At 38.4% G+C, this 21,607-nt stretch overlaps 1 protein-coding gene across 4 annotated transcripts in view; it reads left to right on the forward strand.

Moving 5' to 3' along the window:
- The window catches only part of LOC119520642 (zinc finger protein 596-like), a 28,255-nt gene extending 12,909 nt beyond the window's left edge, over positions 1 to 15,346 (forward strand). The window contains exons 3-7 of one of the 4 annotated variants that reach the window (XM_037818638.1): positions 7,205 to 7,287; positions 10,145 to 10,271; positions 11,003 to 11,101; positions 11,602 to 11,684; positions 12,154 to 15,346. In XM_037818638.1, coding sequence (XP_037674566.1) covers positions 7,276 to 7,287; positions 10,145 to 10,271; positions 11,003 to 11,101; positions 11,602 to 11,684; positions 12,154 to 13,020 — 1,188 coding nt within the window. In that variant the 5' untranslated portion in view covers positions 7,205 to 7,275 and the 3' untranslated portion in view covers positions 13,021 to 15,346. The remainder of the gene's footprint in view (positions 1 to 7,204; positions 7,288 to 10,144; positions 10,272 to 11,002; positions 11,102 to 11,601; positions 11,685 to 12,153) is intronic. The other 3 variants (XM_037818639.1, XM_037818641.1, XM_037818640.1) reach the window with 3 other exon arrangements.
- Positions 15,347 to 21,607: the final 6,261 nt, after the last annotated feature.

The raw sequence follows: 21,607 nt of genomic DNA on the forward strand, positions 1-21,607 counted from the left end.
AGCAGACAGAGCCTTGGGTGATGGCTGACCTTGGAGAGCTGGAGGGTGGCCACAGACTGGCCCTGAAGGGGGCTTTCTGTCACTGTTTCAGTTCAGTGGAGAAAGCTTCAGCCATTTTCAGTTACCAGTGCTCTGACCCAGACAAGGTTGGAGATAGCACAGGCAGAGAGAGATCATTCATATGCTAATGACCTCTCCCTAGAAGGGGTATCTTCCCTAAGAAGAAAGAGATGGGACCCAGCTCTACTACCCACCTTCCATTCAGAACCACACTCCAGACCCTGGGGGAAAACAGTCATGGACCATACCTCCTTATACCAGTCTAGAGTTACAGACTAACCACCACCTGCTGGGCAGAAAAGCCTAATGACTTGAGGCCTCACAGGGTGTACTAATTTTCTAAGACACACGCTCAGGGAAACCAGATATGGAATATGTCTTCCTTCTAGGACCTCAGCCCATTTTGGTCTGGGAAAACCTGATTGGGGTAACCAAGGAAACCATGCCTAGACAACAGAAAACTACAACCTACACTAGGAAAAATGAAATTATGGCCCAAAGGAACAAACTTATACTTCAACTGAGATATAGGAGTTTAAACAACTAATACTAAATCAATTAAAAAAGTTTAGGGAAGATATGGCAAAAGAGATGAACCATATAATGAAAACACAGGATGTACATAAGGTAGAAATTGAAACTTTGAAAAAACAACCAGCATTATCTATGGAAATGAAAGACACAACATAAGTGTTCTAGTTTGCCAATGCTGCCTTTTCACAAAACACCAGAAATGGATTGGCTTTTATAAAGGGGGTTTATTTGGTTACACAGTTACAGTCTTAAGGCCATAAAGTGTCCAAGGTAATGCATCAACAATCAGGTACCTTCACTGGAGAATGGCCAATGGTGTCCAGAAAACCTCTCTTAGCTGAGAAGGCACCAGGCTGGCATCTGCTCCAGAGTTCTGGTTTCAGAATGGCTTTCTCCCAGGATGTTCCTCTCTAGGCTGCAGTTCCTCAAAAATGTCACTCGTAGTTGCTCTTAGGGTATTTGTCCTCTCTTAGCTTCTCTGGAGCAAGCATCTGTTTTCAATGGCTGTCTTCAAAATGTCTCTCATCTGCAGCTCCTGTGCTTTCTTCAAAGTGTCCCTCTTGGCTGTAGCTCCTCTTCAAAACATCACTCACAGCTGCACTGAGTTCCCTTTGCCTGTCAGCTCATTTATATGGCTCCACTGATCAAGGCCCACCCTGAATGGGTGGGACCACACCTTCATGGAAATATCTTTTCAGAATTATCACCTACAGTTGGGTGGGGTGCATTTCCATGCAAACTAATCCAAATATTCCAACTTAATCTCCACTAATATGTCTGCCCCACAAGATTACATCAAAGAATATGGCTTTTTCTGGGGGACATAATACATTCAAACCAGCACAACAGGTGATGAAACACGCAATGGAAACATACAACAGCAGATCTCAAGAGGCAGAAGAAAACACTCAGGACCTGGAGAACAAGGCACCTGAAAGCCTACACACAAAAGAACAGATAGAGAAAAGAATGGAAAAATATGAGCAATGTCTCCAGGAACTTAGGGACAAAAATGAAAAGCAGGAATGTACATGTCATGGGTGTCCCAGAAGGAGAAGAGAAAGGAAAAGGGGCAGAAGCAATAATAGAGGAAATAATCAATGAAAATTTCCCATCTCTTATAAAAGGCAGAAAATTATGGATCCAAGAAGTGCAGCATACCCCAAACAGAATAGATCTGAATAGGCCTGTTCCAAGACACTTAATAATCATACTTTCAGACATCAAAGATAAAGAGAGTCCTGAAAGCAGCAAGAGAAAAGCAATCCATCACATACAAAGGAAGCTTGATAAAACTATGTGCGAATTTCTCAATAGAAACCATAGAGTAAGAAGGAAGTGGTGTGATATATTTAAGATACTCAAAGAGAAAAACCACCAACCAAGAATCCTATATCTGGCAAAACTGTCCTTCAAATAGGAGGGAGAGCTTAAAATATTCTCTGAGAGACAGTGACAGTTTGTGACCAAGATACCTGCTCTACAGGAAACACTAAAGGAAGCACTGCAGACAGAAAAGGAAAAGACAGGAGTGAGAGGTTTGGAAAACAATTTTGGGAGATAGCAGCACAGCAATGTAAGTACACTGAACAAAGATGAGTGTGAGTGTGGTTGAGACAGGAAGGTTAGGAAAATGTGAGACACCAGAACAAAAGACAAAAGATAAAGACTGGGACTGTATAACTCAGGGAAACCTATGGTGCTCAGTGATTGTATTAAAAGGTAAAAATATGTTTTCACATGAGGTAGAACAAATGAATGTCAACACTGCAAGGTGTTAAACATAGGTTGGGATTGGGGGGAAATACAGTCCATGCAAACCAGAGACTATAATTAACAGAAACATTGTATTATGCTTCCTTTAATACAACAAAGGCAATATACCAAAGGTAAATGCATATGGGGTGGGGGGAAATAGGGGAAGGATATGGGACTCCTTGCATTGGTGATTTTGCCTGACTCTTTATTCTACTTTAGTTTAATGCTGTCTTTCCTTTTGTTGCTTTCTAGCTGTCGTGGTTTTTTTACTCTTTCTTTTTTTTCTTTTTTCTCTCTGCCTTCCTGGACTCTTCCTCCTGCTTTGTGGAAGAAATGGAGATGTCCTTATATAGACAGTGGTGATGGTGCCAAATACATAAATACATGACTATACAGGGAACCAATGATTGTTTACTTAGGATGGAATCTATGTTGTGTGAACAAAACCATCTTAAAATAATGGGTTGATGAAGAAACCTTGAGGGTGCTATATTGAGTGAATTAAGATAGACACATAAAGACAAATATTGCAGGGTCTCACTGATATGTACTAAATATAATATGTAAACTCATAGTCATGAAATATAAGTTACCAGGATATAGAATGACGCTAAAGAATGGAGAGTGGTTGCTTATTATGAGGAGAATGTTCAACTAGGGTGAACTTAAACATTTGGAAATGGACAGAGGTGATGGTAGCATGTTGTGAGAATAACAGTGCTGAAAGGTATGTGAAGGTGGTGGAAAGGGTACGCTCAGCGTCACGTATGTCACCAGGGGGAAAGTTGGAGGTTAAAAGATGAGAATGAATAAAACAGTGAATCTTGTGATGGACACTGTCCATGATTAACTATACAAATATTAGAAATCTCTCATGAACTAGAACAAATGTATGACTCTATAACTAGAAGTTAATAATAGGCATATAGGAAAACATACATACCTATTGCAAACTATATACTATAGTTAGTAGTATTTTAACATTCTTTAATCAACAGTAACAAATTATGATACCAAAACTATGAATTAATAATGGAGGGGTGTGGTTAGGGGTATGGGAGGAGTTGAGTTTCCTTTTTTGTCTTTATTTCTTTTCTGGAGTAATGAAAATGGTCTAAAAATTGAAAAAAAATTAATTGTGATGGATGCACAGCTGTATGATGGTACCATGGGCAATTGATTGTACACTTTGGATCTTTGGATAGTTGCATGTATGTGAACTGCCTCACTCTCTCTCTCTCTCTCTTTCTCCCTCCCTCTCTCTCTCTCTCTCTCTCTATATATATATAATCAGAATGTAATTGTTTAGTCTGACTTAGGTATTTGGGGGTAGATTTTTGAGGGTACATTAGAAGGTTGTAACATGATATTTCTCAGTATTTAAAATGTATAAGTTAGTGTTTGAAGGAAACTTACCCAATCTTACCAGTCAGAGGTTATTTCTGCATTTAGACCAGTTTTGAGAGAGAATATAAATAGTTGGATAGATGGATAGATAGGTAGCTAGATGGATCAATCAATAAATTTATAATGGCAAATTGGATGACTGTTCTGAATGAGTAATAGGAGCACAATTAAGTAGGAGTGGAAGCAAAACACTAAATTTGGTTGGATTCAGTGAAGGGATGTCTGAGAAACTGACATTTGAAATGATTGAAAGAAAATGAGTATGGAATGGGAAGGTATGTTTGTGGACTGGGGTGGAAATGAAGTGTGAGAATCATCCTTAGTAGAGACAACAGCAATATTTGGTTAGGCTTAGCTGTTTCAACAGGTCATGTAAGGGATCAATCTCTGAATGTCTGGTGGAGCCTTTAACTAAGATTTGAGACTAGGGGAAGAAAAGTATTTATACTTTGGGTGTAGAAGAGTTAATGTCTTGCACTATATTTCACTTTAAGTGCAAATAATTAAGCAAAATCCATGAAAACTGAGATATAGTATCTAGATATGTGTTTTATCACTTTCAATTTAGAGATAGCAGTGGAAGAAATTAAGGAAATTGAATAAATGTATCAACAGACCAGTTCAAGCTGTTCCAACAGTGTTGTTTGAGTTGTTTGTAGTGGATAGGGGAAAGAAGTGTCTAGAGTAGTTTGAATACAATCAGGATGATTCTCACACTTCATTTCCACCCCAGTCCACAAACATACCTTCCCATTCCATACTTATTTTCTTTCAATCATTTCAAATGTCAGTTTCTCAGAGATCCCGTCACTGAATCCAACCAAATTTAGTGTTTTGCTTCCACTCCTACTTAATTGTGCTGCTATTACTCATTCAGAACAGTCATCCAATTTGCCATTATAAATTTATTGATTGATCCATGTATCTACCTATCTATCCATCTATCCAACTATTTATATTCTCTCTCAAAACTGGTCTAAATGCAGAAGTAACCTCTGACTGGTAAGATTGGGTGAGTTTCCTTCAAACACTAACTTATGCTTTCTCTGTGATGTCAGAGAAAGCAAGGAATAGAGAGTTCCAGAAAGGAGACTGCGGTCCAATTTTTGGTTCCAAGTAAGTGATTACTTATTGAGAGATCACTAGTTATCTCCAAATTTTATGAAAGAGGATATTTGTGTTGAGCTTTGTGAGTCAAAGAGTGAGGTGCATATGAGGATAGGGTAGGTGCACATTAAGTTTGTCAACAGAGGGTCTGGAGAGCAAAATTTGAGGAACAATACATTCAGAGGAAATTTGATTTTTTTCAACATGGAAGTGTCAAAAATGAACTTAAATGATGAGATGGCTTGTGAAGAGAGGGGAGAATTAATTTTAATCAACAATATAATTCACAGCAAAACATGAGATTGAAATCAGTTGGAGACATTGGACTTAGCCAGAGGTAACTTGACTTTTCTATTTAATAAGGAGAGAAAGAATAACCCATGTATATGCATTCAGGAACATTTGAAGATATTATGCTATTTCTGTGTAATTTGGAAAATAACAGAATCCATCTGCTCGGGAGAAGTTAATCCCATCTGTTGAAAACATGTGGAAATGATAGAGCGCATGAGAGTCAAAGGTACTGAGAAGACTTGGAGTATTCATGTGGTATGCAGGAATGAATTAATTAGCAAGACATAGGACAGTTACCAGCTATATTTGAAAACTTCTAGAAGTTGTGAAGCTGTGTTTAGACCAGGATCAATATCTTACTCAAGTACTGTGCCAGATATAGTCATGAAAAATTGCAGGTATTTGGAGTCACTGAGGATTGAGGGTTAGGTTGTTAGATGTGGTAAATAATCACAGGGACATAATGTTGGTCTTGGTAAGTATATGTTGAAATTACAAACATGAAAAAAAACTGGGCAGTAAAAAAGATACAGGATGATATTTGTCAAGAGGGATCAGTACACTGTAGGTCCCCATGGAGAAGGAGAATTTTGGTATGGGTTTATTTTTGTGTCAAAGCTAGGAGAGGAGGTTGTGGCCACAGAGTGGGACTTCTGATGTTTGATATGAAAGGAATATTCCAGGTAACAGACTGAGTGATGTGTAACACTCCAGGAATTTAAGCTTGGCAGGCAGGCAGAACAGAATTCTAAATGTAGCTGTGCCATTTTCTAGTCATGTAATTTTGTCATAATACTAAAAGTTCTGAACTCTGATCATGTCATTTGTTAAGTTGGTAAAAAAAACAAACAAACAAAAAAAAAACATAAGAACCAGGATTAGTGTGAGGATTAAATAAGCAAATACAGTTAATCACCAAGCAAAGTCACACATTATACACCTTATTTTCTCTTTATTTCTGGGCCTCAGATACAACTTGGTGAGTTAAACCTATTATTGCTTATGACAAATTATCATCAATTGCCTGTGAAATATGTTTAATGATTAACTTTGTTTTAGGGATAATTTACTGGTTATAGATGATTAATGCTTTCACACAGATGCACATACACACACTCATACCCACGTCACATAGAAAGAGAGAGAAATAAATGCATGCATTTTCCTACAAATGATGATTAATATGGGACAGGTCTACACCAACCCCTTTATTAAATTAGATGGAGCAACTAGATAGCCTCACAAACCCCTTCAATCTATCATTTTTGACTCTCCTTGCTTTCTGCAGATTGTGGAACATGACAGAAACCTTATGAACATATATTCATTACTTGCTTATGCAGGGGATTTTGAGTTCTTGATTTGGAGGGTGGACATCCTTGATTCCTCCAAATGAAATTAGTTCTTGAAATGATTAACCCTATCATGAAATACTTTTGAATTTGCATAATATATATCCAAATCCATTAGGGAAAGATCTGAAAGTCAATGTTGAGGGCTTTGAAGAATTTAACTTTTCAGAAATCCAAAGGATTTGAACCAGGATGATTTAGGGCAATTGCATACAGAAGGGCAGGGGCAGGATAGGGCAGGAGGGAGTGGGTGTCCAGAGGACAGAGATGGATGTTGGAAAAGCAATGGTACTGCATAAACAAAGAATATTGTGAGAATTTCCACAATGTTTACCTGCAGGGGAAGACCAAAAGCTACATACGGTATGAATAGATACCTATTCATGAATCATGGAGGTGATTGGAAAACTGACCACCATGGGATAATTAACAACTGAAATGTGATGTTTTCTTGTTCTTACCTAGAAGATATCTATATTGATGGTTTCATTATTAGCAACATGATCAATAGCCTTCTTATATTTGAGTTTAGGAGATGAGAGACTTCCCCTGTTTCTCTTAGAGTACACTACAGGTTCCTGTTGGTTGGACTGGGGGTGTTACTTCCAGGTGAATGTTTGGGAATATGTGACAGGTGGGTCTGGAATATGTGGGCAAATTTTGAGTCTCATGTCTTCTTTCTCAATCCTCAGCCTTGGATGCTTATTGCTCAGACTGAGAGTGAAATACAAGAGGAAGACGGTTGGTGGCAGAACTATTGACTATGCAGACACTGGTGAGAAGGGAATTACTATTTCTACTGAAATAAAACTATTCAAAAATATGCCCATTTCTCCTACTGGCCTTCCAGATTCTAAGTACACTCATGAAATATTCACATACTTGAGATCCACTTAAGTATCCCCAGGACTCTGGTGCAATCATGGTGGGCCAAGAAGTGAGTAAGAAATAATCCCTGTACAATTTACACTAATTTGTTCCAGCCCCTGTAAAGGCTGTGCATTCACAGAAGGGATATAAAAGGATTTATTTGCCTAATGGGGCCTGTGGCCTGAGTGGGGAAGTAATTCATTCACTATGTTAGTGGTAGTAGTGTGTTTAGGATTGTGGTGAACAGAAATGATAGAGATGAGTTACTGCACAACTCAACACTCCAGTATGGAGGCATATGGTTCAAGCGAGTTCAATCAGTCCAATGTTATGAGTGCTGGGGTCAGGGCTATGCTGTGTTCAGGAGAAAACAAAAAAGAGACCACAAAAGGCAATGAAAAGTTATGTATTTATATTATCCAATAGTAAACTTCCTACAGTTTTGATAGAATGTATTTTCACATTTTGAAAAGATGTTTTAAATTCTCATTGCCATGTTGTCCCAGTTAAACATTTTTTTGCATGTTAACATTTGTACAGCCTTGGCAAGTTGAAGCAATGAATAGGAAATATTGTTTCTTACTTCAGGCTGTGCACACAGTAGGAATATTGTAGGGAAAGTAAAATTTTAGGACCAGTGAAAATACTTGAAGATCTAGCTAAGGTGAACTCACTGCCCTCCCCCCTATGTGGTACCTGACTCCCAGGGGTGTAAACTTCCCTGGCAATGCAGGATATGACTCTCAGGGATGAGTCTGAACCTGGCATTGTGGAATTGAGAACACCTTGACCAAAAGGGGGATGTGAGATGAAAAGAAGTGAACCTTTGGTGGCTAAGAGAGATTTTAAATGGAGTTGAGAGGTCACTCTGGTGGACATTCTTATGCACTGTATAGATAACCCTCTAGATCTTAATGTATTGGAATAGCTAGAAGTAAACACTTGAAACTATCAAACTCCAGCCCAGTAGTAGCCTTGACTCTTGAAGACGAGTGTATAACAATGTAGCTTACAAAGGGTGACAGTGTGATTGTGCAAAACTTGTGGGTCACACTCCCTTTATCCAGTGTATGGATGGATGAGTAGGAAAATGGGGACAAAGACTAAATGAAAAATAGGGTGGAATGAGGGGGATGATTTGGGTGTTCTTTTTTACTTTTTTTTTTTTTTTTTCTTTTTGCTGTAAGGAAAATGTTCAAAAATAGATTGGGGTGATGATGGTACTGTGAACAGTTGATTGTACAGCATGGATGATTGTATGGTATATGAATGTATCTCAATAAAACTGAATTTAATTAAAATAAATTTTAGGACCAGTGAAAATACTAAAGATCTAGTGAGACAGAGAGACTAGAACAAATAGAGTCTATTTATCCTAGAAAAGAGTCAAGGTGAATATATAAGAGATGCAAGGAAAACGGCACTTTGGAGGTTTAGTAGAATATTGAGTATGAGTGGCCTCCTACCAGACAAACAGCCAGCCTAGGACTGTACTTTAGTATGGCAGTCACAGAAGGCCATGGTTTCTGCTACTGCACAGCCAACACTCATATCGTAATAAACACCTGAGTTTTGTGGAGTTGGAAGAGGAAGAACCTGCTGTCCCCAAGTTCTGTACTAATGTAGACCTCTACAGAATTATACACAGTGCTTCAAGTCTTTCCACCATTTTATTGAATGATGGATTTATCACCTGTATTTAAGTTTTGGTTAGATAGGAATTATCAGTCATTGGATTTTTCAAAACTTGTAACATTTTGTTAAACCATTACACAGACAAAGAAACGGAGATCATTACAGGTGCCACAAATTGGTTAAGTTTGATTTTAAATTTGTGTCCAGGTGAAGTTCAGGTATCACAAAATGGGGTAATGAGACAATGTTACATGAAAAATGTAGTTTATTATACTCCAAGACCCTTGGGAGGCAGTGTTGCCATGTGGAGTCATTGGGGAGTGTGAACAACCCTGTTTGTGTGTGGGCAGCACACAAGCAGAGCAAAAGGGATCAAGGAGCTTATGCTTTTAATGTCAGATAGGTGTGTAAATTAGTAGATTTTCCACAGGAGTCAGAAATTGGTTAGTTTAAAGTAAATACCTTTGAAAGGGGAAGGATACTTGGGGCCCCAGGTTGCCATAGCATTTGAAACCAGCTGAAGATTTTGGTTGAGGCATATCAGTGATGTGGATGGTGACCAAAGATGTAGGTTTGAATGCTGAGGAATTTTGGCTGGAGGGATGGAAAACTGTTGATTAGGCCAAAGAACAGTGTTGAGACAAGCAGTTTGGCCAAAGATGGATGCAAAGGCAGAACACAAAAATATTTTTTTAGGATAGGTGAGAATAATTGAATAATTATGTTAAAAAGTGGAGACTCATGAATAATGCTTCCCTAATGATGAATCTGTGTATTTACTTGAAATTGTTGGAGATTTACTTATGGGTTCTCAGGAGCACATTTGATGATCCCCATCTGGAAGTCATCAGTTTGTGGGAAAACTTTCAGGTTACATTACAGCATATGTTGTGCAGTATTGCCTTATTGTAAAGTTTTATGTATGCAGAATTTGAATGTCTCTGTGAGTGTATGTGAGAGATAGATGCCAGTTAGCAGTAAGAATGATCTGACTGAAATCCCAAACACAGTTTGGTCTTTTTATACACCCAATACCTTCCCTTCCTCAATGCCATCATTTCAACCAGTCTACTATGGATATTGGTAGGAATAGTCTTGTCTGAACTCAGTTGCCTATGATGTTTTAGGAATCAGTGACCTTCAATGATGTAGCTATAGACTTTGATGCAGAAGAGTGGGCCTTGATGGACACAACCCAGAGAAACCTGTTCAGACATGTTATGCTGGAGAATATCAATCATCTGGTGTCAGTGGGTGAGTTTCTTTAAATTTTCACTATCATGTATACAGCTATCCATCCATCCATCCATCCATCCATCCATCTAAACTCTCATCAATTTATTCAAGTATCTAGACAACTTCCCGGTATCCCACTCTTATTTCTGCCCTGATTCTTTTATAATTCTATGACTACTTGTAAGAAACTCTTTCTTTTTCCTTATATCCCATTTGTCAAATAAGTGACCAGTGATATTCCTGACTAAAATTTCATTTCATTTTTGCTGCTCAGACTCCACAATTCAGAACAGTGTGAGAATGCAATGAATATTATTTTTATGATAAAATAAATATATAATAGTTATTATCCTCCTGGGACACTGGTGAAGTTTCAGCACACAGGAGAAAAATAATAGACATGCTCTTTTCTACATAAAGTATAGATTGGGTGAAGCCCATTTTAATGTTTTCTTTTATAAAATACTCCAACTACTGTGAAGTTATAATTTTTCCTTATATATGAAGACTGAGGATACTGTTGTCTTTGCATTTAGGCATGGCCATCAAAATATGCTTAATGACTTTTACTGAAGTCAGGAGTCATCCTTTGCTGGAAATAGATTATCAACATACTATGTTTCAATTGCACTTCCTCGTGCTGCTCTTCATGGTTTACATTATTGTTCCTAATCATCTGTCCTAGACTTGATGATCCATGAACTTGTGTCAGCACAGAACTCAAAAGCTATGCTTCTGTTTCTCATAAGTAGGGTATCAGCTCTGCAAATCAGAAGTGGTTTCCCAGTTGGAACAAGGAGAGGAATTGTGGAGAGAAGGATTAGGATTTCTCCAAGGACAGAGAACAAGTGAGTTCTAGGATGCTGTGCTTCAATATGAGGAGGGGCCTGGTCAATGAATGAGAAGGTCTTCAGAAATATCAACTGAAGATTTCCTTAACTGAGTGATATTCTCTGAAATATAGGCTATGACTTTGGGGGAAAATGCCACAAATGTGCAATTATTCCATACATATATTAATCTCTAGTTAAGAATCCATCTATGATTGTCTTTAGCTTATGGAATGAGAAATTTACATACTTTTAGGGGTCAAAGTTACACATAGTGGCCTGTGTTCATGTCCTCCTCTTTGAGGAATTTCCCTGTCTTACCACACAACATGATTCTTATTATTTTCCATTACTTAAATACTGAAAATACTTTATTTCTGTATTTCCTGAAAAAGTTTGGTACTTTTAGGTTCTCTTCCATTTAGAAAATATTTGAAATATAATCACAGGAGCCTTGGGTGTTTTTAAATATTTCAGTCTGCTAACATCACTCTATAATGTCTTTAAAATTATTTCAGGCAGAGAAAATGATTATAGAATAGAAGAAATGATATCCATGCCACATATCTGCAATAAGGAAAAATATATTACCCAGTCAAAGGTAAGCATCATAAATGTGAGCCATGGTCTTCCAAATAGAGAGCTGGGATCAAATAATCTAGGAGTTCAGCACAATCATCTGACTGTAATTAAATTTGGCATTAAACACTGTCCCATCAATAAGTATTGGATAATTTCAATTAAGCGAAAAATTAACCTGAGCTGAAATCCATAACCTGAAGTCTTATAAAAGTACAATTGCTCCCAAGCTTCAGCACCAAAAAAAGGTACAATTGCATAAACATGTGTATATACCTATTCTTTGAAACATATTGAAGTATTCAAAATGAATGAGATAGCTCTGCAGTTGAAATGCTAAAAAGAGAAAATATCTGTATACAAGAAAGTAGCACACCATGCACATGTATATAACATGAAGAATTTTAACTGGAGCCTCACTGAATTATCAGAGTATTGAATTAATGGGTATATGTGGACATACCTTTAACAGTTTCTCTTCTCATTTGTAGCAGCAGATTTCTAACACTGGAGAGGATCCCTTTGAAAGTAATGATTTGGGAGAAGATTTAATTCAGTCCACCTTGACTGACATGGAAACAAAGCTCTATCTAAATGAACAATTTAAAACTATCAATTACCAGTCATTCTTTAGTAGACACAACCAAATTCAGACTGGATGTAATTCATATGTCTATAATATATGTGGAAATGCCTTTGTAAATATTTTTGTCTTTGGAGAGTATGAGACAACTTGCACTGGAGCAAAACCATATGTCTGCCATCTATGTGGGAAATCTTTCAGTCAATATTTTAACCTTGAGGACCATGAGAGAACTCACACTAGGGAGAAAGCATATGTCTGCTATCAATGTGGGAAAATCTTCACTCATAATTTTAAGCTCAGAGTACACATGAGAATTCACACTGGGGAGAAACCATATGCCTGCCATCTATGTGGGAAATCCTTCAGTCAATGTCGTGGCCTTAGGGAACATGAGAGAACTCACACTGGGGAGACACCATATGTCTGCCATATATGTGGGAAGTCCTTGAGTCGAGGTAGTAAACTTAGGGAACATGAGAGAACTCACACTGGGGAGAAACCATATAGCTGCCATCTATGTGGGAAATCCTTCAGTCAACATAATACCCTTAAGCAACATGAGAGAACTCACACTGGGGAGAAACCATATGCCTGCCATCTATGTGGGAAATCCTTCAGTCGATGTCGTAGCCTTAGGGAACATGAGAGAACTCACACTGGGGAGAAACCATATGTCTGCCATTTATGTGGGAAAGCCTTCATTCGAAGTTGTAAGCTTAGGGAACATGAGAGAACTCACACTGGGAAGAAACCATATGTCTGCCATTTATGAGGGTATCTTCAGTTAATATGGTGCCCTTAGGCAACTTGGGAGAACTCACATTGGGAAGAAATCATATGTCAACTTTGTGGGAATGTCTTCACTGATAGGATGATGCTCAGTCAACATGAGATAATTGACACTGGGGAGAAAACATGTCTGTCATCTATGTGGGAAAACCTTTAGACATAATTCTACCATTAGGAATATCAGAGTACTCATTAAATATGTTGTGCATATAGAAGAGTTTTCAGACACAGTTACCAACTTCAACAATTAAAAACTCAAACAGGAATGTAAATCTCTGTCAATATAATCAATGTCTAAATGCCTTTATTTACAGTCTATCCTCAAATAACATGATTGCACTATCCTGGGAGGAAAACTATATAATTAATTTTAATAGATGGTTACTGGCCTCCAGCCTTGGTGTATACAAGCACAACTCATTGTAGGAATAACTCTAAGCCAGAAAACTGGATAGGAAAGACATTATCACTAGGAGGAAACTCTAGGAGAACTCTAGGAGATAATTATTGGTGGAATAATTACTCCATGGAGAAATGTGTGAAATCCTTTACTTATAGAGCCATATGTAGAATATATATTAAGTTTCACATTTTATAAAGTATTTTCTGGTATATATAGAGAATGAGGAAAACTCTTGATGGCTTAGAAATTATTCATCAATGTTTAATTTCCAATACTGAGGAAATGTCACCCTAAAATCAAATAAAAAGCTGTTCAGCTGGGTCAGGGGGCTGAAAGAAGTGTTATTTAGTTAGTCCCCTGGGACAATTAATAAACAACCAGGAACAACTAGTAAATAATTTTGAATAACTGCTGGGGGACAACTGTGACTGTCCATGCATTGTACACCAACCTGGATTGGTAGGAATGCCTGAGACTGCAGCATAAATTCTGTAAGTAAAAACATTGGAACCACACCAAGAGACCATTCCTGCCCCCCATGGCAGGCTGAGCTGGAAAACCTGGCTGTGGCAGAAAGCAGCACTCTGATTAAGTGAATATAGCTCAATTGAGCTCCAGCTTGGGTTTTAATTAACAAATATGTACTTCTGAATACAAGCTTCAAACTCCCAACAATCATACAGAGGCTTTTAGTGGTGACTAACCGTAAAGAACCAGAAAACACATCTGTCCTGGGAGGGGGAGCCCAGAAGACCTGGTGTTACCTCTGGCTGACAAGTGAAACTGGGAGGATGTACTGGCTCTAGAAGGGATCTTTCTGTCCCTTTTTCTCTCTCTCAGCCTGAAGGGCTCAGTGGAGAAAGGCTCAGCCATTTTCAGCTCACAGCTCTCTGACCAAGATGGCAGAGGAGAAAATTCAAATTGCATTTGAATTATTTGAATTAAGTCAGAGACAATTCAATTATTTGAATTGAGTCAGAGAGACAATTCAAATGCAGAGGATAACTCCCTAGCTGGCATATCTTCCCTAGGAGTAGGGAGGTGACCCCAGGTTTACCTTCAGAACCAGACTCTTAGAACCTGGGGGAAAATAGCCAAAACAGTAACTAAATGGGCCACACTTCCTTACACCAGGCTGGCATGACAGGCTGACAGGTGCTACCTGCTGCACAGGTTAGGAAAATCACAGTGGCTAAAGAACTCACAGGAAAGTGTCACTTTCTAAGACACACCTGCAGGGAGACTTGAAACTGGATGTAGACCCACTCTGAGATCTAGTCCTGTTCTGGTCTAGGACAATCTGATTGGGGTAACCAAGGAAACCACATGCCTAGACAACAGAAAACTACAATCTACACTAAGAAAAACAAAGATACGGGCCAGTCAAAGGAACAAACAACACATCAATAAAGACAGCTGAGATTTTTTCACTTTAATGAAACAATCTATTAAGTATTTTCAAAGAAATATGCTAAATCAAAAACTAGATCAATGATTTCAGGGAGGATGTGGCAAAAGAGATGAAGACTATAAAGAAAACACTGGGGAAACATAAGTTAGAAATGAACAGTTTGAAAAAACTGGCAGAATCTATGGAAATGAAAGGTACAACACAAGAAATGAAAAACACAGTGGAGACCTACAGCAGATCTCAAGAGGCAGAGAAAACACTCAGGAACTGGAGAACAAGAAACCTGAAAGCCTATATGCAAAGGAGCAGATGGAAAAAAGAATGGGAAAATATCAGCAACATCTCAGTGAATTGAACAACAAAATGAAGCTCATGAATGTATGTGTCATGGGTGTCCCAGAAGGAGAAGAGAAGGGAAAAGGGGCAGAAGCAATAGTAGAGTAAATAATCAATGAAAATTTCCCATCTTTTATGAAAGACATAAAATTACAGATCAAAGAAGCTCAGAGTACCTCAGACAGAATAGATCTGAGTAGATCAATGCCAAGACACTTAATCAGATTATCAAATGTCAAAGACAGAGAATCCTGAAAGCAGCAAGAGAAAAATGATCCATCACGTACAAAGGAAGCTTAATAAGACTATGTGCATTTTTATCAGTGGAAACCATGGAGGCAGGAAGGAAGCGGTGTGAGATATTTAAGATACTGAAAGAGAATAACCACCAGCCAAGAATCTTATATCCAGCAAAACTGTCCTTCAAATATGAGAAGCAGAATAAGATATTCTTTGACAGACAATGTCAGAGTTTGTGAACAAGATACCTGCACTACAGGAAATACAAAAGGGAGCACTGCAGAGAAATAGCAAAAGACAGGAGTGAAAGGTTTGGAACACAATTTTGGGTGAGCACAGGAATTTAAGTACACTGAGCAAAGATTACTGTGAGCATGGCTGAAAGAGGAAGGTTAGGAGCATGTGGGACACAAGAAGGAGAGAGGAAAGATAAAGACTGGAAATACATAACTCAGTGAAACATGGAGGGCTCAACAATTGTGATAAAATGTACAAATATGTTTTTATATGAGGGAGATCAAATGAGTGTCAACTTTGCAAGGTGATAAAAATAGGTTGGTATTGGGGGAAAAATACAATCATTGCAAACTAGAACTATATTTTATATAACCATTGTATTATACTTCCTTTAATGTAAGAAAGGCAATATGCCAAAGCTAAATCCCTACCAGAGGGGAACTTAAGGGAGGGGTATGGGACTCCTGGCATAGGTGATGTTTTCTGCCTCCTTTATTCTACTTTCATTTAATTCCGTCTTTCCTTTTGTTGCTTTTTAGCTGTCATGTTATTTTTTCTTCCTTTTTCTGTTTCTTTTTTCTCTTTTCCTTCTTTCTCCCTCCTTTGTGGAAAAAATTGTGATGTCTTTATATAGATAGTGGTTATGGTGGTGAATACATAAAAATGTGACTATACAAGGAACCATCGATTGTTTACTTAGGAAAGTATGGTGGGTGAACAAAGCTGTCTTAAAAAAAGAACAGGTTAATGAAGAAACCTTGAGGGCACTACATGAGTGAAATATTAGACACATAAATACAAATACTGTATGTTCTCACTGATATGAACTCTTTATTACATGTAAACTTATAGACATGAAATGTAAGTTACTAGGATGTAGAATGAGGCTAAAGAATGGAGAGCAGTTGCTTATTGTGAGCAGAATATTCAACTAGGTTGAACTTCAGTGTTTGGGAATGGACAGAGGGGATGGTAGCAGGTTATTGTGAGAATAACTGACAGTGCTGAATGGTTTTTGAATGTGGTGGAAAGGGGAAGCTTAGAGTCATGTATGTCACCAGAAGGTAAGCTGGAGTTTCAAAGATGGGAATGTATAAAACAGTGAATCTTGTGGTGGATGATGTCCATTATTAACTGTACAAATATTAGAAGTCTCTTTCGTGAACTAGAACAAATGTATGACACTACAACTACAAGTTAGTAACAGAGGGGTATATAGGGAAAAATATACCTATTGCAAACTATGTACTACAGTTAGTAGTATTTTAACATTCTTTCATCAACAGTAAAAATTGCACTATACCAGTACTATGAGTCAATAATGGAGGGGGTGGTTAGTGATTGGGAGAACTTGAGTTTTCTTTTTTGCCTTTATTTTTCTTCTGAAGTAAAGAAAAAGTTCTAAAAATTGAAGAAAAATTATGGTGATGGTAAAAATTGAAAAATTGTGATGGATGCACACCTGTATGATGGTATCATGGGCAACTGATTGTGCAATTTGGATTTTTGGAGTTGTATGGCATGTGAACAATATCAATAAAAATAAATTTAAAACAAACAAAACTGATTAGCTGAAGTTCATATCAGGAATATCAGATTGGGAAAAACATCTAACCAGAAAGCTTTACAACACAATTCAACCATAAGTTCATTGTTTTGCCTACTAAACTATTAATGAAATATAAATTAAAATGTTTGTGAACTGGGATTGCTGAATGCAAAATTTTAAATGCATTGTAGGCAAGGAAATCAAAGTTTTTCTCAACATCCTTGCAAATGTTTATGAAGTAAAAACTGTAGCTGAAAATTCTGTTAGTCAGCTTTTTTTTCCACACAACTCTAAACACAAATATGATGGCTCTGTTAAACCAGAGAAATTTGAATGTTAACTGAAGAAAGTACAGACCAAGATTATGTGTAAGAAATCTTATATACTCTGAACAGACATGAATACAGCAATATTGAACAGAATATAAATAAATAGATAACTTTGGATTCATTTCTGGTGATACAGACACTTTGTTTTACACTAACTATTGTTCTTGTACCTTAAAATGGAATTAAAATTAACTCAACAGAATAGTAAGGTTGTATGTCATGGAGTATTGGGTAGCCTGGGGATGGACAATCCCCCAATCTTGAACAGGCATTGGTGATTCCTTCCTTTAAAAATTGGTTGTGCTTGGGAAGACGGTTGCTGCAAAGGAGAGGCTAGGCCTCCCTATATTTGTGCCTAAGAGTCTCCTCCTGAATGCCTCTTTGTTGCTCAGATGTGGCCCTCTCTCTCTAGCTAAGCCAACTTGAAAGGTGAAATCACTGCCCTCCCCCCTACGTGGGACCAGACACCCAGGGGAGTGAATCTCCCTGGCAACGTGGAATATGACTCCTGGAGAGGAATGTAGACCCGGCATCGTGGGATGGAGAACATCTTCTTGACCAAAAGGGGGATGTGAAAGGAAATGAAATAAGCTTCAGTGGCAGAGAGATTCCAAAACGAGCCGAGAGATCACTCTGGTGGGCACTCTTACGCACACTTTAGACAACCTTTTTTAGGTTCTAAAGAATTGGGGTAGCTGGTGGTGGATACCTGAAACTATTAAACTACAACCCAGAACCCATGAATCTCGAAGACAGTTGTATAAAAATGTAGCTTGTGGGGGGTGACAATGGGATTGGGAAAGCCATAAGGACCACAATCCACTTTGTCTAGTTTATGGATGGATGAGTAGAAAAGTAGGGGAAGGAAACAAACAGACAAAGGTACCCAGTGTTCTTTTTTACTTCAATTGCTCTTTTTCACTCTAATTATTATTCTTGTTATTTTTGTGTGTGTGCTAATGAAGGTGTCAGGGATTGATTTAGGTGATGAATGTACAACTATGTAATGGTACTGTAAACAATCGAAAGGACAATTTGTTTTGTATGACTGCGTGGTATGTGAATATATCTCAATAAAATGATGATTAAAAAAAAAAATTGGTTGTGGAGGATCAAGGATGGTGGATTAGGAGAGATAGAGAAAAATTTTCCTCCATGAAAAACACTAGATAAAAGAAAGTCCTCCAGAATAGCAGTTCCAGGCTTCCACCTGCTGGGCAGACTTCTACATCCAAAGTGACTGGGCACTTGGAGAAACAGAGATCCTTTGGAATCATGTGAGTGTTTGAGTCCACTAGGGAAAAGGCAGCCAGAAAAACACTGCAGTGGGGAGAAACTGAGAAACAGGTTTGGAGGCAGGTTAATGTAAAACCTGGAAAGTAGCTGCGAGCTGCATTAATCACAGTGAGGGGGGGTGCCTCCCATTCCCCAGGCACCTGCCTCAGTATCTGGTGTCAGTGATAGCCCTTCACACACCCATAGCTAAGAGCCTGTGAGCCAGGGAAGAACTGCAGCAGGTGGAGGTTTGCATAAGTGGGTAGTTTCCATACCCTGTGCAGACATCTTTGCAGTGGGATGGGAGACACACCTTTGCTGCACCATGGCTGAGAGCTTCCTTAAGGATTTTGCTGGCCTGTGATGGCGCACACTCCTCTTCCACAGAAGCCCACAGAGTGCACAGCCTAGAGGCAGGGATGCTGCACAGAAGTGCCAGGACCCCTACACCAATCACAGGGTCTTGTGGGCCCACAACAGAGAGGGACTGTAGGTAATCTGCACTGAGGGGTTAGATGTGCTGCAACCCCAGGGCATGCCAGCCACAGCCACTGAAATGGCTGGAAGTGCTGGGTCTTAAAGCCATCTTCCCTGCAAAACTGCACAGGGCACACCCCCCAACACATGGCTGGGGTTCCCCACTGCACATAGAAAATTGGTGCACTGATTGGACCTCCACAAGATTTGGACCCCACTTACTGCATAAACGAATTTGGGGAGAACTGGCTTGAGGGTAAGAGGTGGCTTGGGAGTGCCACCTGCTGGTAGGTCAGGGAGAGTGCACTCCACCAAGCTGTAACTCTGTCAAATTATAGATAATTGTTTTAATAAGTCTGCATACCCTAAAAGAACCCTACCAAGATAAGCAAATGCCAAGAGGCAAAAAACAACAGAAAATTTTAAAGCATATGAGGAAGCCAGAACATACGTATAACCCAAATGCCCAAACTAAAAAACCATAGGAGACACAGAACTTGGAGCAATTAATCAAAGAAGTAATCACAGAAACCAGTGTCATGGCTCAGGATATATAGGGCATCAAAAGACCCTAGAAGAGCATAAAGGAGAATTTGCAAGATTAAATTTTAAAAGGAGGCTGTTATGGAAATAAAAGAAATGATCAAATTAAAAAGATTCTGGAAAACAGCATCAGATTAGTTGAAGAGGAATGAATAAGCACACTTGAAAGTGTTTCAGAGAGTGAAATCACAAAAGAACAAATGGAGAAAAAAATTGAAAACTTTGAAATGGGTCTCAGGGATATGATGAGAAACATGAATTACACAAGTATAAGAATCGTAAGTGATGCAGAAGGGGAAGAGAAGGGTAAAGGTCTAGGAAGGATATGCAAAATCATTGTTGGGGAAATCTTCCCAACCATTCTAAATGACATCAATATGCAAATCATAGATGCCCAGTGAACTCCAAAAATAATCAAATAAACCCACTCTGAGAAGTTCTGATCAGATTGTCACTTTCTGAAGAGAAGGAGCAAGGTCTGAAAGCAAGAGAGAAGCAAGTCACCACATACAAGGGAAACAACATTAGACTTAATAGTGACTACTCAGTGGCCACCATGGAGGCAAAAAGGCAGTGGTTTGACATATTTAAAATTCTGAAAGGAAAATTGCCAACCAATTATTACTGATCCAGTGAAGCTGTCCTTCAAATTTGAGGGAGAGATTAAAATCTTCACAAACAAATGCTGGGAGAATTTGCCCTACAAGAAATCCTAAGAGAACCCTACCAACAAAGAAATAAAGGAGAGGAGATCTGAAGAAGGGCACAGAACTAGAGTTTTAGTACATTAAAGGAAATAAAGAGAAAGGGGGGAAAATATATCTGACAAACCCCAAGGATATGATGGCTGACTCAAGTACTGCCTTCACAGTAATGACATTGAATGTGAATGGATTAAAATCCCCAATTAAAAGATATAAACTGGCAGAATGGATTAAAAATATGAGCCTTCAATATGTTGCTCAGAAAAGACTCATCTTAGACCCAGACACACAAAGAACTTGAAAGTGAATGGATGGAAAAAAAAAATATTCCATGCAAGCTGCAGCCAAAAGCTATAGATAGATCACTATGGCAGAGGACCAATAAGGAAATTGAAAGCCTAAACAATGTGATAAATAAGCTTGACTTAACAGACATGTATGCAGCATTACATCCCAAATCAGGATACACATTCTCCCGGTGTTTACAGGACTTTCTCCAGGATAGATCATACGGGCATAAAACAAGCCTCAATAAATTTAAAAAGATTGAAATTATTCAAAGCACATTCTCTGACCACAGTTGAATACAATTAGAAGTCAGTAACCAACAATGATTTAGATCATTTACAAATATCTGGAGGTTAAACAACACACTCCTAAACAATCAGTGTATTAAAGGAGAAATGGCTAAATATCTAGAGATGAATGAAATGAAAGCACAACATATCAAAACATGGACTGCAGTGAAGGTGGTGTTAAAGGGGAAATTTATAGCTGTAAATACATACATTAAAAAGAAAGACCCAGCAATTACACCCCTAGCTTTGTACTCAAGAGAAATGAAAACATATGTCCACAAGAAAATGTATACATGAATATTCATCGCAGCATCATTCATGATAGCCAGAGGGTGGAAATAACTCAGATGTCTGCCAACTGATGAATGGGGGAACAAAATGTGCTCCTCCGTGTGGTGGGATATTCTTCAGCCATAGGAAGGAGCAAAGTCCTGAGACCCGCTGCGACACGGAGGAGACCTGAAGACATCATGCAAAGTGAAAGACAC

Source organism: Choloepus didactylus, chromosome 25 (genome assembly GCF_015220235.1).
Source record: "Choloepus didactylus isolate mChoDid1 chromosome 25, mChoDid1.pri, whole genome shotgun sequence".
NCBI lineage: Eukaryota > Metazoa > Chordata > Mammalia > Pilosa > Megalonychidae > Choloepus > Choloepus didactylus.